At 54.1% G+C, this 26,083-nt stretch overlaps 2 protein-coding genes across 3 annotated transcripts in view; both read left to right on the top strand.

The window, feature by feature from the left end:
* The first annotated feature begins 70 nt into the window (after positions 1-70).
* Positions 71-19,755, top strand: Grk2 (G protein-coupled receptor kinase 2). The gene is made up of 21 exons (XM_005351668.3): positions 71-183; positions 11,001-11,077; positions 12,703-12,776; positions 12,892-12,993; positions 13,113-13,187; positions 13,344-13,405; positions 13,987-14,038; positions 14,303-14,394; positions 14,788-14,887; positions 14,972-15,050; positions 15,136-15,266; positions 15,499-15,593; positions 15,663-15,770; positions 15,975-16,041; positions 16,274-16,374; positions 17,033-17,099; positions 17,179-17,274; positions 17,525-17,687; positions 17,831-17,967; positions 18,266-18,379; positions 18,455-19,755. Exons 1-21 carry the CDS (start codon positions 71-73, stop codon positions 18,617-18,619), a joined length of 2,070 nt encoding a protein of 689 aa, XP_005351725.1. The 3' UTR covers positions 18,620-19,755.
* Positions 19,756-23,066: 3,311 nt separating this feature from the next.
* Ankrd13d (ankyrin repeat domain 13D) overlaps positions 23,067-26,083 on the top strand; it is an 11,164-nt gene continuing 8,147 nt past the window's right edge. The window contains exons 1-6 of one of the 2 annotated variants that reach the window (XM_026781663.1): positions 23,067-23,335; positions 23,837-23,972; positions 24,063-24,187; positions 25,035-25,080; positions 25,161-25,304; positions 25,508-25,697. In XM_026781663.1, coding sequence (XP_026637464.1) covers positions 24,098-24,187; positions 25,035-25,080; positions 25,161-25,304; positions 25,508-25,697 — 470 coding nt within the window. In that variant the 5' untranslated portion in view covers positions 23,067-23,335; positions 23,837-23,972; positions 24,063-24,097. The remainder of the gene's footprint in view (positions 23,336-23,836; positions 23,973-24,062; positions 24,188-25,034; positions 25,081-25,160; positions 25,305-25,507; positions 25,698-26,083) is intronic. The other variant, XM_005351665.2, reaches the window with a different exon arrangement.

The raw sequence follows: 26,083 nt of genomic DNA, 5'->3' as shown, positions 1-26,083 counted from the left end.
GGCCGGGCCGAGCGAGCGGGAGCGGAGCGGAGCCTCGGGCGGCGGGAGGAACAGCGCCGCCGCCGCCAAGATGGCCGACCTGGAGGCGGTGCTGGCCGATGTGAGCTACCTGATGGCCATGGAGAAGAGCAAGGCCACGCCGGCCGCTCGCGCCAGCAAGAAGATCCTGCTTCCAGAGCCCAGGTGAGCCCGCCTGTGTCGGGCCCCACGCGCCGACCCGGGTACCATGCCCCGGGGACCCCTCTCTTCCTGCCGCCCCAGGCCCTGGGGACCCCCGTATTCCGGGGACCCTGTGCCCCAGGGGCCGCACTATCCTGGCTGCCCCAGGCCCCGGGGATCCCCTACCCCAAGCACCCCACGATCCCGGCTGTCCCAGGATTCGGGGACCCCCTACTCCGGGGACCTTCTGCCCCGGAGACCCACTATCCGGGCCGTCCCAGTACCCGGGGACTTCTCCTGTCCCGGCCGGCGCAGGCCCGGTGCCTGCGAGCCCAGAGCGCCCCAACTCCAAGCTCCCCGCCGCGCTCCCCGGGCCGCACTGCCGCTTCCTGTATCTCACTGCGGGGCCTGGTCGCTGTCAGTCCCGGCTCTGCTGCATCCCTCTTTCCCACCCTGGGGGCTGGGCTCTGCCCCCCACCCTCTGTGTCCCCTTCCGGTTGGTTCCCTTCCCCAGGTCTGCCTCTGTTTACCCAGTCTGTTGCCCCTGCTCCCAGCACCCCTCTCTTTGGTGTTCCACAGCCCTGTTCACTCCTCTCAGAGTGATTAACAGCAAGCACTCTTGTGAGGTTTGTGGAGTGGGGAGCACGAGTCGGAGACTTTTTTGCCTTCTCCTCTGGTGGTGTCATTGCCCTTGGCTTAGGTTTGAGAGTGCTCTTTGGGGACAGTGCATTGGTGTGTGTGCCATCCCCAGGGGCTGCGCTTGGGTGAGGCAAGTCCATTCTTCACCCTTTTCCTCACATGCGGTGCCTTGTGGGTACTCTTGACCAGGGGACATCCCATCCTACAGCAGCTGGACTGTGCTGCCGCCTCTCCGCAAGACAACTGATGTCATCACACCTGGTATCAAAGTTTAAACTGTTCAGGATGTGGGTGCAGAGTCGGGCAGGATGTGAGAGGTGTAACTGGGGTTTGTCCAGTGTATTGTGGCAGATAGACTTACCTTCCCATTTGAACTGCACAGAAGATCAGAGACTGAGTGTGACAGGTGTAGTGTTGTGCCCATAGGACAAGGTGTGTGTGTGTGTGTGTGAAGGGGCACATCTCAGAGCACTTGAATGCTTGAATGGCTTGTGCAGTATCACCCAGGTATTCCATGGTGGCTCCTGGCCTCCACGTTAGGTTTTCAGCTTCTCGTTGTATATTTTGTTCACTGCCCAGCCCTGAAAGGTGGCCTCGATGTCCTGCCCCTGGAAGAGCAGATGTGTCTACCCATCAGGGTGCCTTATGGTGGGTGGTAAGGCCAATCCCAGCAGCTTTTCATGCCAGCCCCTTTAGCAGCCAAGAACTGGACCTGACTTTACTGCCGTATTCTTATCACAGGACAGGACGTGGGGCAAGTTCTTTTCCTATCTGACCTTGATTTTTACACCTGTGAAATGTGGGCAATATGAACTAGGCCTCTGGTGGCCCCAGACGTTGGAGCAGGGTGGGCAGCTTGCAGGGTTGCTGTTGTACAGCTCACCATGCCTCCCCCACTCCGCCAGTGGCTGCTCACTGGGTTTCGGATTGACTGAGAATCAAGCCCAGTAGAGGAAAAATTGGTCTGCGTTTTGAAGAGGCCGTTGGGCGCCCCTTTTTTTCTGAGACATTTGCAATCAGATTTCTCAAAACAGGAACTAGACTGAATATCAGCCAGGGCTGTCTAGGGGCAGCAGTTAGGACGAAATGAGTTCAGAAATGACAAAACCTGAAGGGAAGAGAAGGGCGCGGCGTGCAGTTAGCATCTGGGGCACTGCCTAGCCCTCCTGGGCAGCCACAGCCAGGAGAGTCTTGTGCAAGTGTGAGGTCTACAAAGTTTGAGGTGGTGCCTTTTCTAGAATTCTCCATATTTGGATAATCTTTCCCCAGAATGCATTGCTCCCAAAGGGCCCCGCCTTGGGTCACCTGTGCAGGTGTTTGAGAACCCTGATAAATGAGCTGTACCTCTTTCCCTTTACCCTTCGTTTAGTGGCACTGGTGGTGTGATAGGAATAAGAATGGAGATCTTATTAATTCGTTATTTATTTTGACATCTGTTGTCTCTGTTGATCCAAAAACCAGCGTGTGAAGTTGGCAAGGCCATGCTTGCGTGGACTAGTTGCTCAACAGTACCAGGATGGGGTGAGAATCTGAGCAGAATGGAGGCAGGCTGTGAGTTTTGGGACCAATGACACCGTAGGCATTGGTACAGGGTACCAGAAGTAGCATGTTGTCGAACCAATTGCTCAGTCTGTGAATGGTGAGGAGCCTCTAACTCTAAACACTGGTGTGCGCAGGCCAGGGAGGGACCCTGAGCCAACCCGCAGTGGCCAAGGCCCTCGCCTTGCGAACCTCCCGTGCTGGAAAGCTTCTGTGACGCACACTGCACATTCTTGAGGCAGACCTCCCTTGCCCTTGAAGGTGGTTATGGTCTTGCCCATTTGCCCAGTATGTCCCAGTTTGCAAAGTGCTTTGTCTTCTCAGCCCTGGTATGCCGACCCAGCAGGTGGTATTTTCCTCAGTTACTGATCAAGGTCTTGAGGCGTGTCATACAAAAGGTCTGGGATTGGATCACAGATCTTTGGAGCCCTAGTCTTCCTGTTTGCTTTGTCTCCTCTACTCACTGATGTGTGGGGTGGGATGGGGGGCACCCCTTGTCTTGAGAGCTGTGGGTCTAAGGTAGTGACCTGAAAGTAGCAGGGGCTTCTAGCACCATCAGCTGTCACAGTATACAAGACCCAACCCCTTTGCCATTTCCTAAAATCGAGAAACAGGCTACCCTGGTGAGGCCACAAGCACCAATCATATACAGAACCCTACTTCCCCATCATGAAGTCAGGGTTAGGGAAAGAAGCAGTGGGGTTCGTTCCTGTGCCAGTGTGCCAATGGGAGTTGTTCCTACTTTGGGGTGGGCCATCTTGGCAGCCTTCTCTGTGGCTGGTGCCCAGGGTTGTGGCTTGCCTGAGCTTGGCATCACAGCTCTTATTTCTCAGGGCTGGGGAATGGGAACTGTTGGGCATAGTGCCACTGTAACTTGGCAAAGGCACCTCCCCTTCTGTCACCTAGAAGATATGGGGAAACAGACCTATTCCCCGACCTTCTCACAGGAGGGGGTGCTGTATGGATAGAACATAGGGGTCCTGGCTCCTCACTCCTGCCATACTGGTTCACGTGGGCCCCAGACACACTAATCCTGATTGGGCCTGCCTCAGTTTATCTGCTTTGGTAAAATCAGGAGGCTGGTCCTTCACCAGTGACCTCCCAGGGCTGTGGGACTGTGGTCTGGGCCTCGCCCTGCAGAAGCTGTTACCTCTTTCCCTGCAGCTGCCGCAGTCTTATAATTATCATCATTTGCTTAATATGACCACTGAGGCCCTGTGTAATTAATCTCAGGGCTCCTGTCGAGGAGCCCTGCCTGGGCGGTCCCAGGAGATGTCCCTGCTCTCCCCAGTGACAGTAGCAGCCCCAGCAGCTGTATGTGGGAGCTGGGTGCCTCTTGCAGCCTTCTGGTTCTCTGGGCTATTTCCTGGTCCCTCCCCCACCATGAGCTTCCTCCGCTGCTGCCCGCCCCTTGCTTGTTTCCCCTGGCTCCTCAGACCCTGCTACTCTTCCTTCTCCGTTTCTTCGTTCCTGTTAACTCATTACATTACGGCCAGGACTTCCTGCCTGGATTGGTGGGGGAAGGAGTGCTAAGAAGACTTTTGCTCTTCTTCCTCCCTCGACTTCTCCATCACCAGAGAAAGCCCATTGCTGCCAGCCTTTATCCCTTCCCAGAACATTCCACTCCAGTAGCAGGGACCCACCCCCTCCTGCCCCTGAAAACAAGATTATCTTTTTTGCAGTCTATCCCTGCGGGCCTTTGAAGCTGCTGCTGCTCCCTGGGAATGGCTCTCTGAGATGCCTTTTCCCATCTGTCCTCCTCTCTGGGGCAAGGCTCTCATGGATTTGCTATTAAGTTGCTCAGCTCTGCTTGCTTCTCCACTGTGCACTCAGTAAATGGATTTGAAGGGAGCATGAGCGTCATAGGTTGGGATCCGTGCACAGGAATCTGGGCTCTGTCAGCCTAGGAATGATTTGTCCTATTAATGCACAGTCCATGCTCGTAGTAAATCCTGGCTGACGTCAAGTGTAGGCACAAACTCTACAGCAGCTTCTGTGCCCAGGTTGCTGTATAGGGAGCTGAGAGCCCTGGGGGCCCCAGGGAGTTCCAGCTGCCTGCACGTGGCTGTTGTTTTAAAGATGTTATGGAATAAACAGCCGAAGCCAGGAGCATGTGATGGTTTTTGAGGAAAGCACAGCCTCCATTATACCTGCTGTTTCTCCCTGGGCCCCTTTTCTACTCCCCACTGGCTCCTAGAGCCATTTCCTCTTTGGGACAGTTACTCTTAGGTTATTTCAGGCCCACTTCAAACGAGATCCTAAGAGTAAGGCGTTTGGCAACTGCATTTTTCTGTAACATCTTGTCTCGCATCACTGCTTACTGAAAAGGGTGGTTTTGGTGATGTAGACGTGGGTGTTTGGTGGTAAAATGGGGGTCATTTCTCTGAGGGTGGAAGTTGCCCTAGAATTTGGAATGGGGAACAACCCCCTTTCAGGACTGCAGAGCAAGGACCTCTAGAATTGTGGGTATTTTTTTTTATTTTTTTTTTGGTGGTGGTGGTGGCTTTTTTTTTTTCCCCCCCCGAGACAGGGTTTCTCTGTAGCTTTGGAGCCTGTCCTGGAACTAGCTCTTGTAGACCAGGCTGGCCTCGAACTCACAGAGATCCACCTGCCTCTGCCTCCCGAGTGCTGGGATTAAAGGCGTGCACTGCCACCACCCGGTTTAGAATTGTGTTTTCAGTGAACACTAACAGGATGTCTATGCCTCGTGTCATAGGCACATAGGCAGGGTGCCTGTTTATGTATTGTTTGTGATGACTGGAGTGTCTTCCTGAACGTCCTGCAGGAGAACCTGGAAGTCTGGGGCTCACTAAACATTGCCATGGTCAACCACTGTTGTCCTTTATTGGCCAAGGGTTTGCCCAGACATGGTGGCCACAATTGGTCTTCCTTTTTTGGTAACGGCCCCATCCTTGAACATTGTTGGGCCCCAGGGAGAGTCATCAAGAAATATTAATAAGAAGCCCCAGGGATCTTCCTCCTGCTGTTGCCACCTCTCTGCCAGGTTTCCTGGAAAGGTTGCCAGGGAGTGCCTCAGCTGCAACCTCAGCTTGTTAACTGTCCCTACCTGAGTGTGGCAGTTTCCAGTGTGGCTGGCTGAGACCCACCAGATTCTTCGGTGGTACAGCATCGCTGTCATATAAACACCAGCACCATGGTGCCAGCCAAGACTTTTCCTTCCAGTCTGGCAGGCATATCCTAAAGCCCCTGGTGAGGTGGGAGGGAGGCATCAGGAAGAGGCTGGGTACTGCCCTGGTCCTAGAGACCCTCCTCCAGCATCCCCACGGAGGCTGACGGGAGGGTGGAGGAAGCCCTGTTGACACATTCCTCAAAGCCAGTTTGGATATTTCCTTTGTCACAGGCCTAATATTGGCCCTATAGACTCCTCTTACTCTCGCAATGGGCATGTTTGCCCCAGACTCCTTCCTGTAGGCCCTCCCAGTCCACACAGCTAAGCTCCCTAACCTTGTGTGGGAGTCATCTGTGAGGGTCATGCCTGACGTGTTAGGCCACTATGCCAGAGTGTGGGACCTGCTCTCCTACTGAAGCACGTGGTACCTCTCTTACCAGAATTTCTGCTTAGACACCACTCCCTGCCTGCCTGCTGTCCTCACACCTCAGCCACTGCTGAAAAGGGCACTGCCTTCTGCCTACCCCTTAAACTATGTGAGAGGTGCTAGGGATGGGGATGGGGCTAGTGCATTCCACAACCTGATAGCCACCCTAGCATAAAGCATGTCAGGGCCTAGGTGCCCTCAATCCTTTGGCAGAACTTTGATGGGCTCTAGGGTGGAGTCAAGGGAGTGTTTACTCCACTCTCAGGATCAGAGGAGCGCCAGCAGCTCTGTTTGGTTCACCTCCTGCCAATGGCTCTGGCCCGTGCTCTGCCCCCAAGAGACTGCCTGGCTATATAGTCCCTTCCTCCAAGTACAGGACAGTGTGGACTCGTTATCTTAGCACAGGATCATGTTCTAGGAGTAGTGTAGGCAGGTAGGGGTTGTGGGGTGCCAGATAATAAAGCTTAGGGCAGCTATGTCCTAATGTCTAGGAGGGAAGATACAGGCTAACAATGGGGCAGAAATCCCCCCCCCCCAAGATCTTTCAGGCCTTCTGATATGTAGTACAGAAGTGACAGTTCCATTGCTTGGACACTTTTGTTTTACAGAACAGGAAACCAGCAGAGAAGTCCGTAATTTCGCTGAGTGAGCATGGTGGCATAAGCTCGAGCACTCTGGAGGCTGAGGCAGGAAGATTGCTAGTTCAAGGCCAGTCTGGGCTACTAGCAGGACCCACATCAGAAAACACCTGCCTCTGCATACACATGGGTCATGTGACCACACATATGTACATATGCCAAAAAGTAAATAAAACAGCTTGTGACTTGACCTTCAGAGGAAGGTGGGAAGGGCTCTTTGGAACCTGGCCAGGATACCCTTTCAGCTGCCAAGGAACAGAGGCTCCAGTGTCTCCCACCTGGGAGTAGTGATAAACTTACTGCCCTTCACTCTAGCTTGGGCTGATTTAGAACTTACTACATGCAGGCCTTAGCTTCCCAAGTGCTGGGCTTATGAGTAGCTGCCACCATGGCCAGCACTTTTTTTCTTTCTGTGGCTTTGGAGCCTATCCTGGAACTAGCTCTGTAGACCAGGCTGGTCTCGAACTCACAGAGATCCGCCTGCCTCTGCCTCCCGAGTGCTGGGATTAAAGGCGTGCGCCACCATCGCCCGGCTCTTTTTTTTTCTTTTTTTGGTTTTCAAGACAGGATTTCTCTGTGTTAACAGTCCTGTCTATCATGGAACTCGCTCATAGATCAGGCTGGCCTTGAACTCACAGAGATCCGCCTGCCTCTGCCTCCTGAATGCTGGGATTAAAGGTGTGTGCCACCACCGCCCAGTGTACATTTGATTTTCTTAATGACCCAGAGGGGAACTAGAGAGCCATGTGCCTCTGAATGGGTGGAGATAAAGATGCCACTCAGAACATGTCATGTCATATCTCTAGGCACTGCCAGCATCAGGGACCCAGTCAGGAGGCTGCTGCTGCCTCCCATGCAAGCCTACACTTGCTTGTTGGCCAGGAGTTTTGTCCAGTGACATCTTTAATTTTCTTTTTTTTTTTAATATTTATTTATTATGCATACAATATTCTGTCTGTGTGTACGTCTGCAGGCCAGAAGAGGTCACCAGACCTCATTACAGATGGTTGTGAGCCACCATGTGGTTGCCGGGAATTGAACTCAGAACCTCTGGAAGAGCAGGCAATGCTCTTAACCACTAAGCCATCTCTCCAGCCCCCCAGTGACACCTTTTCTAACCTGCCAGCTTCCATAGCTTCCAACTCTGTGGGGCTAGACCGGAAACCCGAAAACTGCCACGCTAGAGGGCCTTCCATTCAAGGACTCTGCTTGGGCCTGGCCTTACGTTCAGTTTGGGGAGAGTATTTATCTTATTTAGGAAGACTTTTCCTTTCTTTATAAGGAAGAAAATAAAGTACTTTGGTCTGGGAAGAATGCTATGGCCATGCCCAGGTGTAGCTTTTGATGGGAGGGACAGTCTTCAGCTGAGTTTCTGCTTTCTGCAGGCCCCAGGCCCAGTGAAAAAAGCAGAAAGCCCTGCCCTGTTGGTACCCTGGCTGTCTAAGGCGGGGTCTCTTACAAGCGCTGTATCTCGCCTTTGTACACCCAAATCAGCTGCTCTGGGCTGTACGATGAGAGAGAGTGGTGGCAGCTCCCTGACCCGGGCTGAGCATGCCTTTAACCAAAATGATCTGTTTTTCCAGTTCTCAGGAAGCCAGTATAGGGTTGGGAGGGTATCCCAGTGGTACCCAGGGCCCCCATTCCCGGTGCCCTGCCCAGCTCCTGATGAGGTATCCCCAACAGCTGGGATCTCTGTCATCAGCATCTTCCTGTCCATAAACCCCACCTGACCCTACCTGATCGTGTCCATCTGCCCCTCCACTACATGGAAGATGGATGTGCTGATATTTTCCCCCTTTATTGTTCAGATCCTGTCCTGTCTGTGAACCAGAATGTTCCAGAATGTAAAGATTAGGTGACAAGCAGAGCACCCAGGACTTGGGGTGGTGACAGTCTCACCCTCCTGGGCTATCTGCCAGGTGAGATCCAGGCACCCGGTTTTGCAGGTTTCTGAGCCCCATGTTTCTCTGCCTTCCTGCCAGGTTTTTCAGGAGTTGCCACTGCCTTGCAGGATCCGAGAGATGAGCCTGCTATGTGGAGGGCTGCCTGGCCAGGATTCCATCTGCAGGCAGAGCATGGGCGTGTCTGATTTACCTCCTTATTTAAGTTTTGTTTATTTGACATAGGGTCTCACACTATTGCCCAGGCTGGTCTCAAACTCACAGAAAACCTCCTGCCTCAGCGTACTGAGTGCTGGGGTTTTGGGTGTGAACCACCTAGCTGGACTCTGAGTCTCACAGCTTTTTCTTCAAGCTCCTGTTGTTTGTGTCTGCTCTACCCTGAGTCCTTCTGAGTCTTCGAGGATGAGGAAGTGTTTTGATGGTGGTCCCCAAGAAGAGAGGTTGGACCAGGGCATCTGTAACCTTGGTGCCTCAGCCAGGTACCAGAGAATTATGGTCTTGCTGTACCAGCGGGAACCAGCTCTGGCAACAGTGTGGGAGTCTCTGAGCTTGGGCAGGAGTTGTGGGCTGGAAATCCAGAGTCACCAAGGCCTGACCTGGTCATCGGAGCCCTACTTCTAGTTAGAGACAGCCTTTGGTGGAGCTGTGGTGTCTCCCAGTTGGCAAACCAGGGTGTCACAGTTTCAGGATTGGGCCCTGGCAGTTTTGCATAATTCACTATCTTGAGAGGACTTTCCTGAGGAAGGCCAACAAAGCTAGATCCCGGGAGGGCTGGGCCTTGAGTCTGGTGCCCTGGCACTGCTTTTTCCAGTTCTGCTTTTGACCGGAGCTGTCATCTTTCCAAAAACTTTGAAGTCCACAGTGCAAGGTAGGACTGGCAGACACCCCTCTTACACCATAGTCCAGTAGCCTGTGCCACCTTCCCAGTCCCACTTCCTCCTCACCTTATCAGTGTGTCTACCCGGACTTCCTTAGTGACCCAGTGAGGTTCCTGCTCTATCTTGGATCTAGCCTCCTAAGGGCTATACCTTCAGACTGCACCCTAGTTTTGAAATCCCTAGCACCGAGTTTTGTCCTCCCTTCATGAAGGTTTTTGTTTGTGTTTTTTGTTTTTTGGTGAGTGTGTGTGTGTGATGTTTTTCAAGATAGGGTTTCTCAGTGTATCCTTAGTTGTCCTGGAACTGGCTCTGTAGACCAGACTGGCCTTGAACTCACTGAGATGCCTGCCTCTGCCTCCCAAGTGCTGGGATTAAAGGTGGGTGCCACCACCCAGCCAAGATTTATTTATTTATTTTTATGTAGATGAGTCCTCTATATACACCTTTATGCAAGAAGAGGATATCAGATCCCACTAAAGATGGTTGTGAACCACCATGTAGTTACTGGGAATTGAACTCGGGTTCTCTGAAGAGCACCAGTGCTCTTAACCACCAAGCCATCTCTCTAGCTCATGTAGTTTTTGTTGTACCTTCTTCCCTGACCTGTGGGCCTCTTGTTGCTGGGCCAATTTTTTCCTCACCTGTCTTAACACCCCACCCCCACCTGACCTGAGCTTCACCACCTGATGGCATCCTGTTTGTACTTCAGGAAGCCGGCAAAGGTCCACCATCTCCACAGAGCATCTCCCCGCCACCCCAAGCTGATCTGACCACAAGCCCTACTGATATCACAGACAAGGGGTCTGTACCAGGAACACACCTGCCTAGAAGCAGGTGTAGGTTTCACACCATGAACAGTGCCTTGACTTTAGCCTGGGTGACCAGGCCAGCCTATGCTTGACCTGCCAAGGATTCTAGGGGAGGCAGTGCCTGACATGGAGAGCTGGACCGCGGCTGTGAATCCTCAGCAGCCATAGTCTCCTGGGCAGAATCTGCTGGGCTTCACATGTCCGCCAGCCCCTGGCTTCTCATGTGCCCTCAGTTGGGCAGCTATGTGTTCTCTGAAGAGCTAGGCTAGTGGAGGTCAAATGTGAGAAGAGCTGGCTGTTGGGGCAGCTTGGCAGGTCCGGCACACCTGTGACCCTGAAGAAAAGGGTAGAGACAACAAGGAGTCCTAAAGTATCAGTGAGACGTCCCTAGGCTGCACAGTGTTGCAGTGAGATCAACAAGATGGGGATGGTGACTTACCTGAACAGAATGAGTGACCAGGCCAGCTGGGGGTCTGGGAGCTCCCTGGGGGGCTTGAAGACACTGAATTGAAGGATGGTTCCCTTCAAGCCGGACATGGTGGCACTTAACCTGTAATTCTACCACTGGAGAGGCTGAAACAGGGGCCTCTGTGGGCCCAAGGCCAGCCTGGGCTATATAGTGTGATTCTACCTTTAAAAAAAAAGGCCTCAGAGAAGATGGCTCAGTGGCCAGTGGGTAAAAGGTGTTGCTGCCATGCCTGGCAACTCCCATGCCTTCTTCTCTGACCTCTACACAGGCTGGTGTGTGTGCACCCCTCACATGCACAATAAATAAAGCTTTTGTTTTTTAAAATGAGTAGTTCTTTGATCCAGGCTTCTGGGCAGGGCCTGTAGCCCCAGGTCTCTGTGGGCCCTGCTTACTGTGCCCCTTTGCCTGCAGTATCCGCAGCGTCATGCAGAAGTACCTAGAGGACCGAGGAGAGGTGACCTTTGAAAAGATCTTCTCACAGAAGTTAGGTAAGTGCAGCCACCTCTCCCAGCCTGAGGTCTCTCCAAGAAGACTCCAGGGTGACTTCCTGTCACCCAGTCATATGCCCCTGTCCCAGGAGGTTTCCCCATCTATTTACCCCTCCCCCCAGTAAAGAGTGATGACCCTTTGTGCCTCCCAGCCCCTGGCTTCTGCCCAGGGAGCCCTGTGTTGGGGGTGGGGGCCCATCAGTCTTCCCCAGGCGCCAGGGAAGTTCCTCCTTTGGGTTTTTTGTTTTTGAGAGTTGCAGCTTCCCCTTGGCGCAGCCACAGCTGCTCTGAGCCGTTGGTGGAACTGACAGGAAGAGGCGGGGCCCTTCCTGTGGTGCCTGTAGAGCTGTGGTTGGCCCCGCCCCCACCCGAGCCACTCTCCCACTCCCCTCTAGTCCCTAAATGAGCAACCTGCCTTGGAGCTGGTCCTTCCATCCTTCCTCTGGTGTGTGGTGTATACCCTCGTCTTGGAAGTATGCTGCCCACCCCATGTCCCAGCCCAGGGAAAGCTTGGGGTCCTATCCCAGGAAGCCTCTAGTCACACAGGGCACAGAGTTGGGCTTTCTGAGGCTGGGATCTCAGTGTGGAACTGAGGGTGGCCTGGAAGGATCAGGCATTGGGGGTCAGTCTCCTGCTGTTCAAATCTGATTAATGGAACCCTGAGCCCAGTTGCCCATGCAGACAGGGTAGACCTGAGTCAGTGATGTCAGCAGGCGCACTTTGCAGTCCACACCTCCCTCATAGCCTTGTTCACAAGTCCTCATTAAAAGATCAGGTTAAGGGGCTGGAGAGATGGCTCAGTGGTTAAGAGCATTGCCTGCTCTTCCAAAGGTCCTGAGTTCAATTCCCAGCAACCACATGGTGGCTCACAACCATCTGTAAAGAGGTCTGGCACCCTCTTCTGGCCTTCAGGCATACAGACAGAATATTGTATACATAATAAATAAATAAATATTTTAAAAAAAAGATCAGGTTAACCATAGGAGAAAAGATGGCTGTAGGTACTAGCAGAGACACCTGGGATTAGAGGCCATTAACAACACTAGGCGACCAATGCGCTTTAAAGGAACATAGAAAGTCACCCAGCACAATTCAGGCATCCCAGCGGTGAGGTGGTAGTGCATATCTTTAATCCCAGTACTCAGGAGGCAGGAGGATCTCTGAGTTCAAGGCTACAGAGAGGGTTACAGGACAGCCAGGGCTGCACTAAGAAACCCTATCTTGGAAAACAAACAAACAGAAGAAGAGCCTCCCTATATCTTCATAGCCCATAGTAGGCAGTACCACCAGCGCTGGGGGTGGGGGTGTCTGTCAGGGCAGGGCGTGAGATGTAGAGCCAGCACACCCCACTCCTCTTAACTTGCCACAGTACCCGTGTTTTCCAGCCATCATCTCCAAGGCAGATTCTGGGGATAGTGCAGAAATACAGTGGCCCTAACCTGGAATCTGGGACTCCAGGCTGGTGACAGCCTCGGTGCTCAGATCGCTTATACTCTTCCTGAGTGAGGTACAGCCCATCTCTCCTGCTGCCTTTGCTAGTTCTGTCTAGGAATGCCCATGGTGATGAGAAGGCCCTTAGAGGAGGGTGTGCATGGCTCGGCATGACCAGGCCTGATTGCTTTCAGGGTACCTGCTTTTCCGAGACTTCTGCCTGAACCACCTGGAAGAGGCCAAACCCTTGGTGGAGTTCTATGAAGAGGTACGACATCAAGGTCTGCTGAGAGAGGTGCTTGGGTACCTTCGCTGAGTCTGTGAGGCACTTGGGATCTAGCCCCGTTCCCTGGCCACAGACCATCTATGGCTGTGCCTTCCAGATCAAGAAATATGAGAAGCTAGAGACAGAGGAGGAGCGTGTGGTCCGTAGCCGGGAGATCTTTGACTCCTACATCATGAAAGAACTGCTGGCCTGCTCACATGTGAGTGTCCTAGTCAGCTGCTCTTGGGTGCCAGCTCATATGCTGTCCCCCAGCAACCTGGGGTTGGAAGGGAAGAAAGGGCCTTGTATGGGATGCACAGCCGCCTCTGTCCTCTCCAGCCCTTTTCAAAGAATGCTACCGAGCATGTCCAGGGCCACCTGGTGAAGAAGCAGGTGCCTCCAGATCTCTTCCAGGTACGTGCTAGGCTCCTTTTCTCATGGCCCCACCTTCCCCAGGTGAGGTCCTCCTGCCTTAGACAGCTGGGGTCCTGAAGCCTGGGGCTGGATGCAGAACTGGGGTCACCAGGGGCTAATAGATTTGGTCACCAACTCCCAGCTCCCTCCCCACAGCCATACATTGAGGAGATTTGTCAGAACCTCCGAGGGGATGTGTTCCAGAAGTTCATTGAGAGGTGAGTAGGGGAGGAGAGGGAGAAGAGGGTCTGAGCAGGACAGCGGCAGCTGCTCTGGCTCTGTACTGGCAGATGCCAGGTCTGTTCGTACTCCATCAAAGGAGCTCATGGGCGGTCATACAGATTCTTTGTCCTCTTTTCTCACCCTCTTTCTGGAATCACCTTGCTGGTCTCCCTGTTCTGTGGAGTGTCAAGGTTTAGGCAGGGCTAGGCCTGAAATACACGCTGCCTTTTGTGGCTCGAACCTCCAGAGCCTAGGCAGAATGCTAGGAGCAACATTTGCAGTCATGGCTACCTAGCCATAGAAGGGGTGGGGTAGCTGAGAGGGTGAGTTCACTGGAAATGAGCTTTTGTGTGAGGAGTTGCTGTGCCCTGGTGGAGGTCTGACTGGAGGCTATCTCTCTGATCCCAGTAGGCCGCCATGGCTCAGCTAGTGAGGGTGTGTGGCCTGAGCTGACCACAGGCTCAGGGTGTCTCCATGTCTACTTGCCAGGGCTCTGGGAGGGCAGTGGGTTGGACAGGCTCTAATGGCCTCTCAATACCTTGAAGTTTGCCTAAGTGTGTACCCCCTTCTTTCCCAGTGACAAGTTCACACGGTTTTGCCAGTGGAAAAATGTAGAGCTCAACATCCACGTGAGTAGGCCGAGGGTGCTGGCATGCCAGGGGACCGTGGGGAAATGCAGTGGCCAGGGCTCTGCCATCAGCCTCACCATGGTGGCTCTGGACGGGAGGGGGCCAATGCTAGAATCCCAGTGGGGGCAGCTGGAGAAAGATGTGTGGCCAGATCTCAAGAGTAGGGAATCCTAGAGCCAGGGCCTGTCCCTGATGCCCAAATACCTCTGCTGTGGTGCTGGGCCCAGGAGGCCTGCAGTGACTTCAGCTGTTGCCACCCTGCAGCTGACCATGAATGACTTCAGTGTGCATCGCATCATCGGGCGTGGGGGCTTCGGTGAGGTCTATGGGTGCCGGAAAGCAGACACAGGCAAGATGTGAGCACCCTGATCAGTTGGCACTGGGTGGGGTGCCTGAGGGAGGAGTCTGGCTGCTAGAGGTACCATGAGGGACTGGGACCTTCTAGGGAAGAGCTGTTATGGGGATCAGTGTCCCAAGCTTACTGTCCCTGAATGCTGAATGTTCAGTCTCTGCCTAGAACCATACCTTATCCCCTGCTGCCACTGTCCCTCCTTCCTGTCTTCCTTTGGCTATTCTGTCTCCTTCAGGCTCCTCAGAGACTAATTTGCCAGCACCTTTTGCCCTCTCTAAAGCATTGGCTGTGTCACGTGTTTGTCCTGCATCTGGTCTTCATCAGCAGCCTGCTGAGGCAGCCTGGGGCTCTGCCCTGCAGGGCGTGCTGACACAGCTGACCTCCTACTCCATCATAGGTATGCCATGAAGTGTCTGGACAAGAAACGCATCAAGATGAAGCAGGGAGAGACCCTGGCTCTGAACGAGCGGATCATGCTTTCCCTCGTCAGCACCGGGGTGAGCTGGGAGGCCGAGCGGGCCCCCATAGTGACCTCTGACCAAGCCTCAGCTGGCCTTTGCTCACCTTCCCCTCCCTCCTAGGACTGCCCCTTCATCGTGTGCATGTCGTATGCATTCCACACACCAGACAAGCTCAGCTTCATCCTGGATCTCATGAACGGTGAGCCCAGGACCAGCCCAAGGGGGTGGACCTAGGGCTGGACCTGGGCAGGAAGCTGAGTCTCACCTGGAGGGCTGCCCCTCAGGTGGGGACCTGCACTACCACCTGTCTCAGCATGGAGTCTTCTCCGAGGCCGACATGCGCTTCTATGCGGCTGAGATCATCTTGGGTCTTGAACACATGCACAATCGTTTTGTAGTCTACAGGGACCTAAAGGTAAGGGGCTGCCGCCACCCATCCTTCCCTCTAGGTCTGTGACAAGGTTAGCTTGTCTCCTTGCCTTGCCCTCCTCCCTCCCTGCCTGAACCACTTTCTGAGTTCACTCATGATTGGGGAAGGGAGTGGCGTGTCCTACCTGGAGCCTTTCCCAGAAACCTGTAGTTCCCTCCAGTGAAGGCCCAAGCTGGCCTCCTCCTGGCCGAGCAGCTCACTGGGCTTTCCTTCACAGCCAGCCAACATTCTCCTGGACGAGCATGGCCATGTGAGAATCTCGGACTTGGGCCTAGCCTGTGACTTCTCCAAGAAGAAGCCCCATGCCAGTGTGTGAGTGCCCAAACCATTCCTTCCCTTCCCGAACCTCCTCCCCTTCGCTTACAACCTATGCTCCCACAGGGGCACGCACGGGTACATGGCCCCCGAAGTCCTGCAGAAGGGTGTGGCCTACGACAGCAGTGCCGACTGGTTCTCCCTGGGTTGCATGCTTTTCAAGTTGTTGCGGGGGTGAGTAGGCTCTCCCAGGTGGGCAAGTAGGGTGAGGCCCTGAGACCCTGTTCACCAGTCTAGCTAGGAAGCAGGGAGGGGAGCCCTCCGTGGCCTGGGTATGAGGGGTGGAGCCCCCCTCACTTCTCACAAACCTCCTTCATGTAATCTATCCCAGTTTTCCCATTCTTGTTCTTTGACGTTGGTCTTTGACCTCTTGTCCAGACACAGCCCCTTTCGGCAGCACAAGACCAAAGACAAGCATGAGATTGACCGCATGACATTGACAATGGTGAGTGTGGGGTAGCTGGTAAGGGCCACAGTGGTGCCAGCACAGCTCCTGAGCCAGTGATCCTTCCCTAACCCTGGAGCCCCTGGCCTCCTTTGTGCTGCCAAAGCTCACAGTTGCTGGGGACCAGCAGGAGGCTGGGCCTTACCTCCTCCTGCTGCTGGCTTCTACCCCTCCCCCAGAGCCAAGGGCTCTTCCTGGGCTCCTGTTGACATTCTCCTCTTCCTCCTGGAAGGCTGTTGAGCTGCCTGACTCCTTCTCCCCTGAACTCCGATCCCTGCTAGAAGGTTTGCTGCAGAGGGATGTCAATCGGCGGCTAGGCTGTCTGGGCCGTGGGTGAGTGTCATGCTGTAGGCTGCTGGGCCTCTGGCTATACCCCCCTTAGAACAGTGGTTGTGTTTCCTCCTTTGAACTCCTCCATGGTCTCAACCTTGTGAAGTGCTCACAAGGGAGGTCATGGCCCACACTATCCAGTATCCTCAACGTGGCCGGGCTGGCTGGGTGTGTCACTTTTGGAGCCAACTGAGAAACAGCTTTCAGAAGGCCCAGGAGAGTCTTTGTAGTGAGGTGATGATAACCATAATTATAATAGTTATTTGTTTTGTTTTTGAATGAGGTGGGGCTTATTTTTCAAGATGAGGCCTCAAGTAGCTAAGACTCCCCTTACTCTGTAGCTGAAGCTGGCCTTGAACTCCTCATCTTCCTGCTTCCACTTCCTAAGTGCTGAGATTAGAGGTGTGTGGCACCACACCCAGCTTAAGAGCAGCTTTTTATGTCTGCTGGGATATTGGTTAATTGCCAGGCAAAGTGGTGCTAGTACCCACACCAGCCCAGGATGTGGGAACTGTGTCTCCCATTTCAAGATGAACTAACGGGCTGAGAGTTATGGAACTCACTTAAGATCTGAGTCAAGCCTGAGCTAATGACCTCACAGTCTGGACCTAGCCCAGCTTGTGAGGTGCAGAGCCCAGGTGACAGGTATATCTCTCCACAGGGCTCAGGAGGTAAAAGAAAGCCCCTTTTTCCGCTCACTGGACTGGCAGATGGTCTTTTTACAGAAGGTAAGAGCCTTTCCAGGGGAAGGATGGGGAACCCCATGGCCTCCCACCCCAGCTGATGCCCAACCCTTGCTCTTCACAGTACCCACCCCCACTGATCCCCCCACGTGGGGAGGTGAATGCAGCTGATGCTTTTGACATTGGCTCCTTTGATGAAGAAGACACAAAAGGAATCAAGGTACTGCACCATGCCCAGCCCTGAACCCTGAGCCTGGCCTGCTCTGGGTGGCCCTTGCCCCTCCTCGGTCCCTATGAGACACTGTGGCAGCCCTGTGGGCTGTGGGCCATACTTCCTCATCCCCCAACCTCCCTGGGGACAGTGGTCACATGAGGCATCCCTGACTTAGGGCCCTATGCAGGCCTGTGACTAACAATATCCTGGCATCCTTTGTCTACCCACGTTTCCCTGCCATGTCCACCTGGTGAAGTTACTGGACAGTGACCAGGAACTGTACCGCAACTTCCCTCTCACCATCTCGGAGCGGTGGCAGCAGGAGGTGGCAGAGACTGTTTTTGACACCATCAATACTGAAACAGATCGGCTGGAGGCACGAAAGAAAGCCAAAAACAAACAGCTGGGCCATGAGGAGGGTGAGGACTCCTGACCATGGGGCACACCAGGCCTGTTGCACATTGTAGAAATGAGAAGTGGGCTCTGCTAAGAAACTGACCAAGACCACAGCCAGAAAGGGGGTGGGGTGGGATACTGAGTCTACATCCCATCTCTTGTGCAGACTATGCCCTGGGTAAGGACTGCATCATGCATGGCTACATGTCCAAGATGGGCAATCCCTTCCTGACCCAGTGGCAGCGGCGGTACTTCTACCTGTTCCCCAACCGACTTGAATGGCGGGGTGAAGGCGAGGCTCCGGTAAGAAGGGGGCACTGATGAGGGCACAGGGCAGATTCCAGGGCCTTTCTTTCTCTCTCTCTCTCTCTCTCTCTCTCTCTCTCTCTCTCTCTCTCTCTCTCTTTCTCTTTTGAGACAGGGTTTCTCTGTGCAGTAGCTCTAGCTGCCTAGCTATCCTGGAACTAGAACAGGCTGGTCTTGAACTCACAGAGATCCTCCTGCCTCTGCTTCCTAAGTGCTGGATTCAAGGCGTGCACCACAACCACCGGGCCCCCTAGGGCCTTTCTTCACAGCCTATTCTGCCCCTCCCATCCTGCAGCAGAGCCTCCTGACCATGGAAGAGATCCAGTCGGTGGAAGAGACACAGATCAAGGAGCGCAAGTGTCTCCTGCTGAAGATCCGCGGTGGCAAGCAGTTTGTCCTGCAGTGTGACGTAAGTGGGGCCTGGTGCGGTGCAGGTGGGCGGGTGCCTGGCTGGCAGAGGTTGATGGAGCCTGAACATGCACAGAGTGATCCTGAGCTGGTGCAGTGGAAAAAAGAGCTGCGTGATGCCTACCGCGAGGCCCAGCAGCTGGTGCAGCGAGTGCCCAAGATGAAGAACAAGCCACGCTCACCTGTGGTGGAACTGAGCAAAGTGCCACTGATCCAGCGTGGCAGTGCCAACGGCCTCTGACCCACCTATCTGCTGCCCGCCTGCCCACCCGCCTTTTATAAACCTCTAATTTATTTTGTCGAATTTTTATTATTTGTTTTCCCGCAAAGCGGAAAAGGTTTTATTTTGTAATTATTGTGATTTCCTGTGGCCCCAGCCTGGCCCAGCCCCCAGGGAGGGGTCCGCTTGCCTCGGCTCCTGCTGCCACCAACCCAGCCACTGCCTAACACCCCTCCCTGACTCCTCTCCTTCCCCCTCCCCTGGGTCCTCGCTCCCAGTGTCTTCCTGTAGGGAAGAGGAGCAACCCTCAGCAGCCCTCTTGCACCTCCACGGGGTGAAGCCACACTCGGTAGTGGGCCACTTCAGGCTCTGTGGGCTGTGCTCAGCCTGTGGCACCGCTGGGTGGCCCAGCATCCCCATCCTAGGAAGGAAGGTGCAACATAGGGATACTACTTGAACTTTCCAATCACAGCGCACGTGCCACAGAGGGACAGACCCCCTGCTGTTCTGCCCTCTCGCCACTGGTGACAGAAGGCCCTTGCCTCCCCAGACCTGGAGGTCTCCACATGACTGGCTTCTAGGTCCTTGTTCAGGAAAAGCCTCTGTGTCACTACTGCCCCTTCTCCCCTTCCATGGACACTAGGGCTGGGTCAGAAGGCTGGCATTGGCAGTGGCTGCTGCTGGCCTCTGTGCAAGTCCCCTCTTCTTCCCATTGTGTGCCCGGACTCAGGAGCACAGAAAAGGCAATTGTGGATTGGGCCACACTGGCCTAGCTTGAACCTAGGTCACCTGCCCAGGACCACAGTGGGACATCTTGGGCAGGTGGGTGGCACAGCATAGGAGCCCAGCTGGGGCCAGTCCTCCTTGTCCTGGCTGGTCAGTGTGTCCCCACCCACACTGTCCAGCCCCCTAGCCCACGTCCTGTCAGTGCCACCGCCCACAGGTGCCACCTTGCCCACCGCATGCCCCCTTGTACCAGTCGCGCAGCCGTGTGTGGTGTCGCGCCCTCTCCCCTGGGGCTGGGTCAGCGCACCTCCCCCTCTTGTCTACTCACTCCCGGGCGTTTCTTTGCCGAGTTTTGAATGTGATTTTAAAGAGTGGAAATGAGACTATGCGTTTTTATAAAAAATGGTGCCTGATTCCTCGCTGTCTGTTCTTTGTGCTGGTGATCACTTCAGTCCCTTCTGTCTGGGGCCTGAGAGGGGAGGAACTTAGTAACCCATCCTTCCCTCTCTGGAGGAGTGGGTTCTTCTGCCCACCTCCCAAGTAAGCAGGAATGGTCCATGGTCCACGACAGCTGTCATGTTTGGAATGGCTGGGGACATACTGACCTTATCAAGTTCCCCTACATGTCAACCCCCCATTCCCTCTCAGTGCATGTGTTTCTTATCCACACTAGCTGTGTCTGCCATTGGCCTCACTGTGCAACCTTTACTGGGGTCACTGGGCTTGAGGGGTACCCCAACTTCAAGCTATCTCCTAAGAATGAACTTCTTTTTCCTGTTTCCTTGCTCCAGTTCTTTGGAGCTGGTGACAGAACATGTAAGCACCATTGCTTGCCCTGTCCAGTGTAGGGTGGGGTGCACAGAGGAGGCGATAGTTCTAGGGAAGATACTGTGTGGTTTTGGGTTATGGCATTTGAGATGGGCCTCCAGCATCAGAGTGGTCATTGGTGGAGATGTTTCTAAGACCAGAAAAGGTCAGGCACTTATGAGTGTCTCAGTCAGCAAACACAAAGGAAGGAACCAGGCATTGGGGCCCTGAAAGGCCAGCACAGACCCAGAATATTCAGTGACTGCAGCCTGGATATATGAATAGACTGAGGGGCTAAAGTTGCTTAGCTCCTGGTGGTTAGCAGAGGCTAGTCTCAAACTCACTATATAGCCAAGGATGATCTTGAACTCCTCATCCTTCTGCCTCCACTTCCCAAGTACTGGGATTACAAGTGTCTGCTCCCAGTAATGTCTGGCTAGTTCTCAAGTTTCAGGCAGGCTGAGTTCATGAGAACTGATCTGGTCACTGCGAGAAGTAAGGAGACAGGGTCAGCGCTCTTATCCAGGGAAGATGGTCTTGTAATGCTAATAGTGAAGGGAGAAGGGAAAGAGGCCAGAGAGGAGAAAATCCTGAGCAGGGCAGTAGGCAGGCCAAGCATAGGGATGAGAAGTAGGTGGTCAGACCTGGAGTGTATTATGAAGGCCATGATGTTATTCAGGAGGTAAGGTAGAGCTGGGCATGGTGGCACACACGTTTGATCCTAGCAGTTAGGAGGCAGAGGCAGGTGAATGTAGGTGTTTGAGACCCATCTGGTCTATATAGTGAGTTCCAGCCAGTCTAAGCTGCATAATGAGACCCTGTCTCAAAACACAAACAGCTAGGCAGTAGTGGCACACAGAGGCCAGTGGACCTCTGTGAGTTCAAGGCCAGCGTGATCTAGGAGAGAGTTCCAGGACAGCCAGGGCTACAACACAGAGAAACCCTGTCTCAAAAACACAACCAAACAACAAATCAAACAAAAAACCCAACAATGACGAAAAAGAGGCAAGATAGGCCAGAGCCAGCTGGCCTGGGAGGAAGAAAATAAAGCGTTGTTGGGATTTGGCTTTTGACACCCTACTGGGGCAACATAGAGTACCTATGACCAGAGATGTTCTGGAGTGGCATCATGGCAGGAGGATGGAACAAACTCAGCCAGGAGAGGTCCACATGGCTGTCAGAGTCCCTGTCAGAGAAGTAAGAGCTGATGGAGAAATCCTCAAGACAGCAATTCCAGGGTTAGGGTGGAGAGGACATGGGGACAGGACAGTCTCAGAGGCCAAGAGAAGCCTTTGAGCTCCTGCCTAAGTCCAGACATCACAGATGTCTGCCCCACACAAGGTAAGTAGCAGAGATTCCAGAGAGCTATAAACCACCTGACCACAAGGAGAAAGGGGGTAAAGGTGGCAGTTGGGCCGTAGAAAGATGACATCCTAGGGCAGGAAGGGAGCCTCAAGTTAATGGCGTTCTCCATCTCATTAACTGTTGGGAGATTGCAAGATGGCTCATCCATTGAAGGTACTTGCTGCCCAACCTGAGTTCAAGGGCGGGGGAGATTCCATCCTCCTCCCTCTCTAGAGTTTCACTGTTTAGCTCTGGCTGTCCTGGAACTTGCTTTGTAGACAAGATTGACCTGGAACTCACAGAAATTGGTGCGCCTCTGCCTCTCAATTGCTGGAATTAAAGGCATGCACCACTACTGCCCAGCATAGAGAACCAACTTTTTTTTTTTTTTTAAATTCGAGACAAGGTTTCTCTGTAGCTTTGGAGCCTGTCCTGGAACTAGCTCTTGTAGACCAGGCTGGCCTCGAACTCACAGAGATCCACCTGCCTCTGTCTCCCGAGTGCTGGGATTAAAGGCGTGCACCACCACGCCTTGCTCGAGCACCAACTCTTAGAAATTGTCTTTTGACCTTTACACTCATGAGCACCCACACACAAGAATGAATGGATAATCAAATGTAAATTTTAAAAATGGAGAAACAGACAAGTGGATCGGTTTTGAAAAGTTTGGTTTATGGCTTCACCAAGATCAGGATCCTCAATGACCCCATGGTAGGACTGAAGAGAACCAGGGGCCCGAACTAAGGTAACTGCCTGCACCCTAGTTCCTGTGTGGGTGGAAGTGCCGGCCTTGTTTTGAAACTGTCCTTCCTTCCTATTGACAGTAAAATGCAGCCTCTGCAAAAGAGACCCACGTGGTGGCAGTGTGCACCACGGCCAGTTTCCCACGGAGAAAGCCTGTGTTCTCCAACCCCATATGACTATTCCTGACTCCAGTGCTGTTGGAGGATTCCCTGCTCATGATGTGATGTCTTCCAGACATCAGGGCAGGCAACTCCTTGGGGGAAGAGGCTTCGACTGGTGACTGCTCAGCGTAGGGGCTACTACTGGGTGGGCACTCATCTCCAGAAGCTAAGTGCCTTGCCTGGCAGGGATGAGGACAAGAATTCCCATCTTACCCGCACACAAAAGGCCAGTAGGTGCTTGTAGAATCCAGGAGTGGGCTGGGTGGAAGGACACGGTGTGGGCGACGGTCCAGACCAGGCCCTCTGCATACGTAGGGCTCGAGGCCCAATCCCCGCTCCATCAAGCTTCCCGTCCCCTCCCGGCCCTACCCTCCCTTTCCAGACCTCTAGAAAGGGGGTCTGCCCAGGGCATTGGGCGCCGCCTGAGGGCACTGAAGGAGATGCAGCTAGGCCCCGCCCACCGGGACGCCCCCTACGGACCCTTGCGGCCTCGAAGAAATGAGGTTCCGGCTGTTCCAGGGGCGCATGTGATTGCCCTGGAGACTGGACAACACCCCATCTCCTCTCAGCGCGCAGGCCTGAAGTGGTTGCCATGGCTGCAGGAGGCGAGGGGGCGCGGAGCCCGAAGCCACGCCCCATCCCTTGTAGCCCCGCCCCCGTCCCCAGCCCCGCCCTCGCTGCTGCTGCCGCGGCTCTGCTAGGGGTCTGCGGGGCTGTGGCCGGTGCAGCTGAGGTGCGACTCGGAGCGGAGACGCGGGGGCAGTGCCAGGCGCAGGCCAAGAAGGGCTGGGCCGTTCACTCGGGATGCGGCGCTGAGGCCCAGCATGGCCGCCTTGGGCCCCACCTTCCCACTGCACCGGCTAGTCTGGGCGAACCGGCATCGCGAACTGGAGGCCGCGCTGCACAGCCGCCAGGTGAGGACCTGCGGTGGATCCGGTTGGTCCCCCCTGCCGAGGTGCGGAATTCATCCTGCAATTCACTTGCCCCTGCTCTGCTCCACAGCCGCATTCTGACTCCTTAGCTTCAGCTCTGTCTGAAGCCCAGGTCACCTGCCCTTTAGCGGCATCTCCCCGCTCTGGGCCTAGCTCTGTTCTCTGCCCACTTAATATTGATTGCATTAAGCTCCGGATTCACCCACCACCTCTGAGCTAGATTAAGGATGAGAACCTTGCTCTTGGTCCTCAAGTCAATCCAGACTCTTGACATCTCTCACTAGACTCTGCCGCTAGGCCCCTAACTCAGACTAGCAGCGGGTAGGAGAAATGAGCAAACCCTTGCCATTGGCTCTCACTGCCCCCTTTAACCCGGCGTCCTCCAGCCCACATAGGCCACCCTCTATCTTCTCACTGACTCGGTTACTCTCCTTATTTCCGTAGTAACTCTAGCTCTTTTCAGTCCGGTGACCTCCTTGCCTTGGCTCTCCCTTGCCTTGTGTTGAATGTCCCATCTCCCTCAGCACAACATTGAACAGGAGGATCCCCGAGGACGGACCCCCCTGGAGCTGGCTGTGTCCTTGGGGAACCTGGAGTCTGTAAGAGTCCTTCTTCGACATAATGCCAACGTGGGCAAAGAGAGCCACCAGGGCTGGGCAGGTACTATGCAGGGCAGGGTTTGGTGGGTGGTAGTGAGTAGTCGAGCCTGGGGTCACTAAGAGGGCTTTCCTAGCGATCGTTCTTCTCCAGTCCTGCAGGAGGCAGTCAGCACTGGAGACCCTGAGATGGTACAGTTGGTACTTCAGTATCGGGACTTCCAGAGGGCCACACAGAGGTTGGCTGGCATTCCAGAACTGCTCAATAAACTCCGTCAGGTATGGTTGGGTACAGGATGTGGTCAGTAAGGAAGTGAGGTATCACAACAGGGGCCACCAAGTCCCTGTGACAGGCCTGGCCTTTAAAGAGTTAAGTACATAGGCTGTGCAGTATGTTTCCCATCTATGCATTTACCTCTGCCAAAGGGCATGTAAGAAATAGAGGATCCAGGCACACGCACAAGAGACTGGGTCTTTTGAAAGGAAAACATTTACCAGCACAGCACTAAGGGTCCCTGATACCAGGAATCTCTTGGGCCTATTAGAGAAGGTAAATTTCCAGAAGGGTGACTGGGTAGAGATGGCCTGGACCCTGGAATCCCTACTTCATCCTTAAGCTTGCAAGGGGCAGAAGCACCCTTGTGCCTGGAAGGGTCATTGTGTCCCCTTTCCAGATCAGGACTCAGAGACACAAAAAAGACAAAGGCCATTGGAGGGTGTTGACTGGCCCCAGGCTACCGGTGCTTATAGTTTCCTTATGTATAGAATATTTTAGGGTCTCTCCTTGGCAGGATGTGATTGGAGTGGGAGTGTAGCTGGGTCACAGCATTGCAACATAATTTGTGGGCTCCCAAAGAGTAATGGGGAGCCTGGCGGTGGTGGCACACACCTTTAATCTCAGCACTTGGGAGGCAGAGGGAGGCGGATCTCTGTGAGTTCGAGACCAGCCTGGTCTACAAGAGCTAGTTCCAGGACAGGCTCCAAAGCCACAGAGAAACCCTGTCTCGAAAAACCAAAAAAAAAAAAAAAAAAAAAAAAAAGAGTAATGGGGGACTATGAGCCTCAAAGCCTACGAGGCTAGGGCACCAGACCACAGGCCCTCACAGGCAGCTTTGGTCTCTCTTAGGCCCCTGATTTCTACGTGGAAATGAAGTGGGAATTCACCAGCTGGGGTGAGTGGGGACCAACTGACTGCTAGGCTTGGAGCGGGCTCTTTGGGGAAGGTTCCTGATGACTATGAGACTCCTTGCAGTACCCCTTGTGTCTAAGATGTGCCCGAGCGATGTATACCGTGTGTGGAAGCGTGGTGAGAGCCTGCGAGTGGATACTAGTCTCTTGGGCTTTGAGCACATGACCTGGCAACGTGGCCGGAGGAGCTTCATCTTCAGGGGTCAGGGTGAGCTCTGGGGCACTTACTGCATGGACAGATGTGGCTGGCATGCTCATATTCTCCCTGTGACTTCTGCACTTCCTGGAAGTGGAGACTGAAGCTGAGGTTGGAGAAGGACCCAGGGGCTGAGGGTGTATCTACTTAGCAGCAGGTGACTGAGGATAGCTCACTGATCCGTTCCCCTCCTGTGACACCCCTGCCACTGACAGAGGCAGGAGCCTTGGTGATGGAGGTGGACCATGACCGTCAGGTGGTGCACACAGAGACACTAGGTCCAGCTCTGCATGCACCGGAAGCACTGCTGGCTGCCATGCGGCCCAGTGAGGAACACGTCGCCAGTCGCCTCACCTCGCCTATTGTCTCCACCCACCTGGACACTCGCAACGTGGCCTTCGAGAGGTCAGTTGGGGCCTGGCACAGCTTGGGTGGCAATGGAGGAGAGATAAGGAAACACACATTTTTTTTTTTTTTAAAGTTAGGGTCTCTGGATGGGAGGTGGTGGAGCACGCCTTTAATCCCAGCACTCGGGAGGCAGAGGCAGGAGGATCTCTGTGAGTTCGCGGCCCTATTGGTCTACAAGAGCTAGTTCCAGGACAGGCTCCAAAGCTCCAGAGAAACCCTGTCTCGAAAAATAAAAGTTAGGGTCTCACTATGTAGCCCAGGCTGGTCTTGAACTAGAGATCCTTCTGTTTCAAATCCTGAGTGCTGAGATTATAGGGGTGTGTGTGTGTGTGTGTGTGTGTGTGTGTGTGTGTGTGTGTGTGTGTGTGTGAAACCAACATTAA

This window comes from Microtus ochrogaster, chromosome 8 (genome assembly GCF_000317375.1).
Source record: "Microtus ochrogaster isolate Prairie Vole_2 chromosome 8, MicOch1.0, whole genome shotgun sequence".
Classification (NCBI taxonomy): domain Eukaryota; kingdom Metazoa; phylum Chordata; class Mammalia; order Rodentia; family Cricetidae; genus Microtus; species Microtus ochrogaster.
Note: the sequence above shows the minus strand (reverse complement) of the source record. Positions and strands in the feature narration are given on the sequence as shown.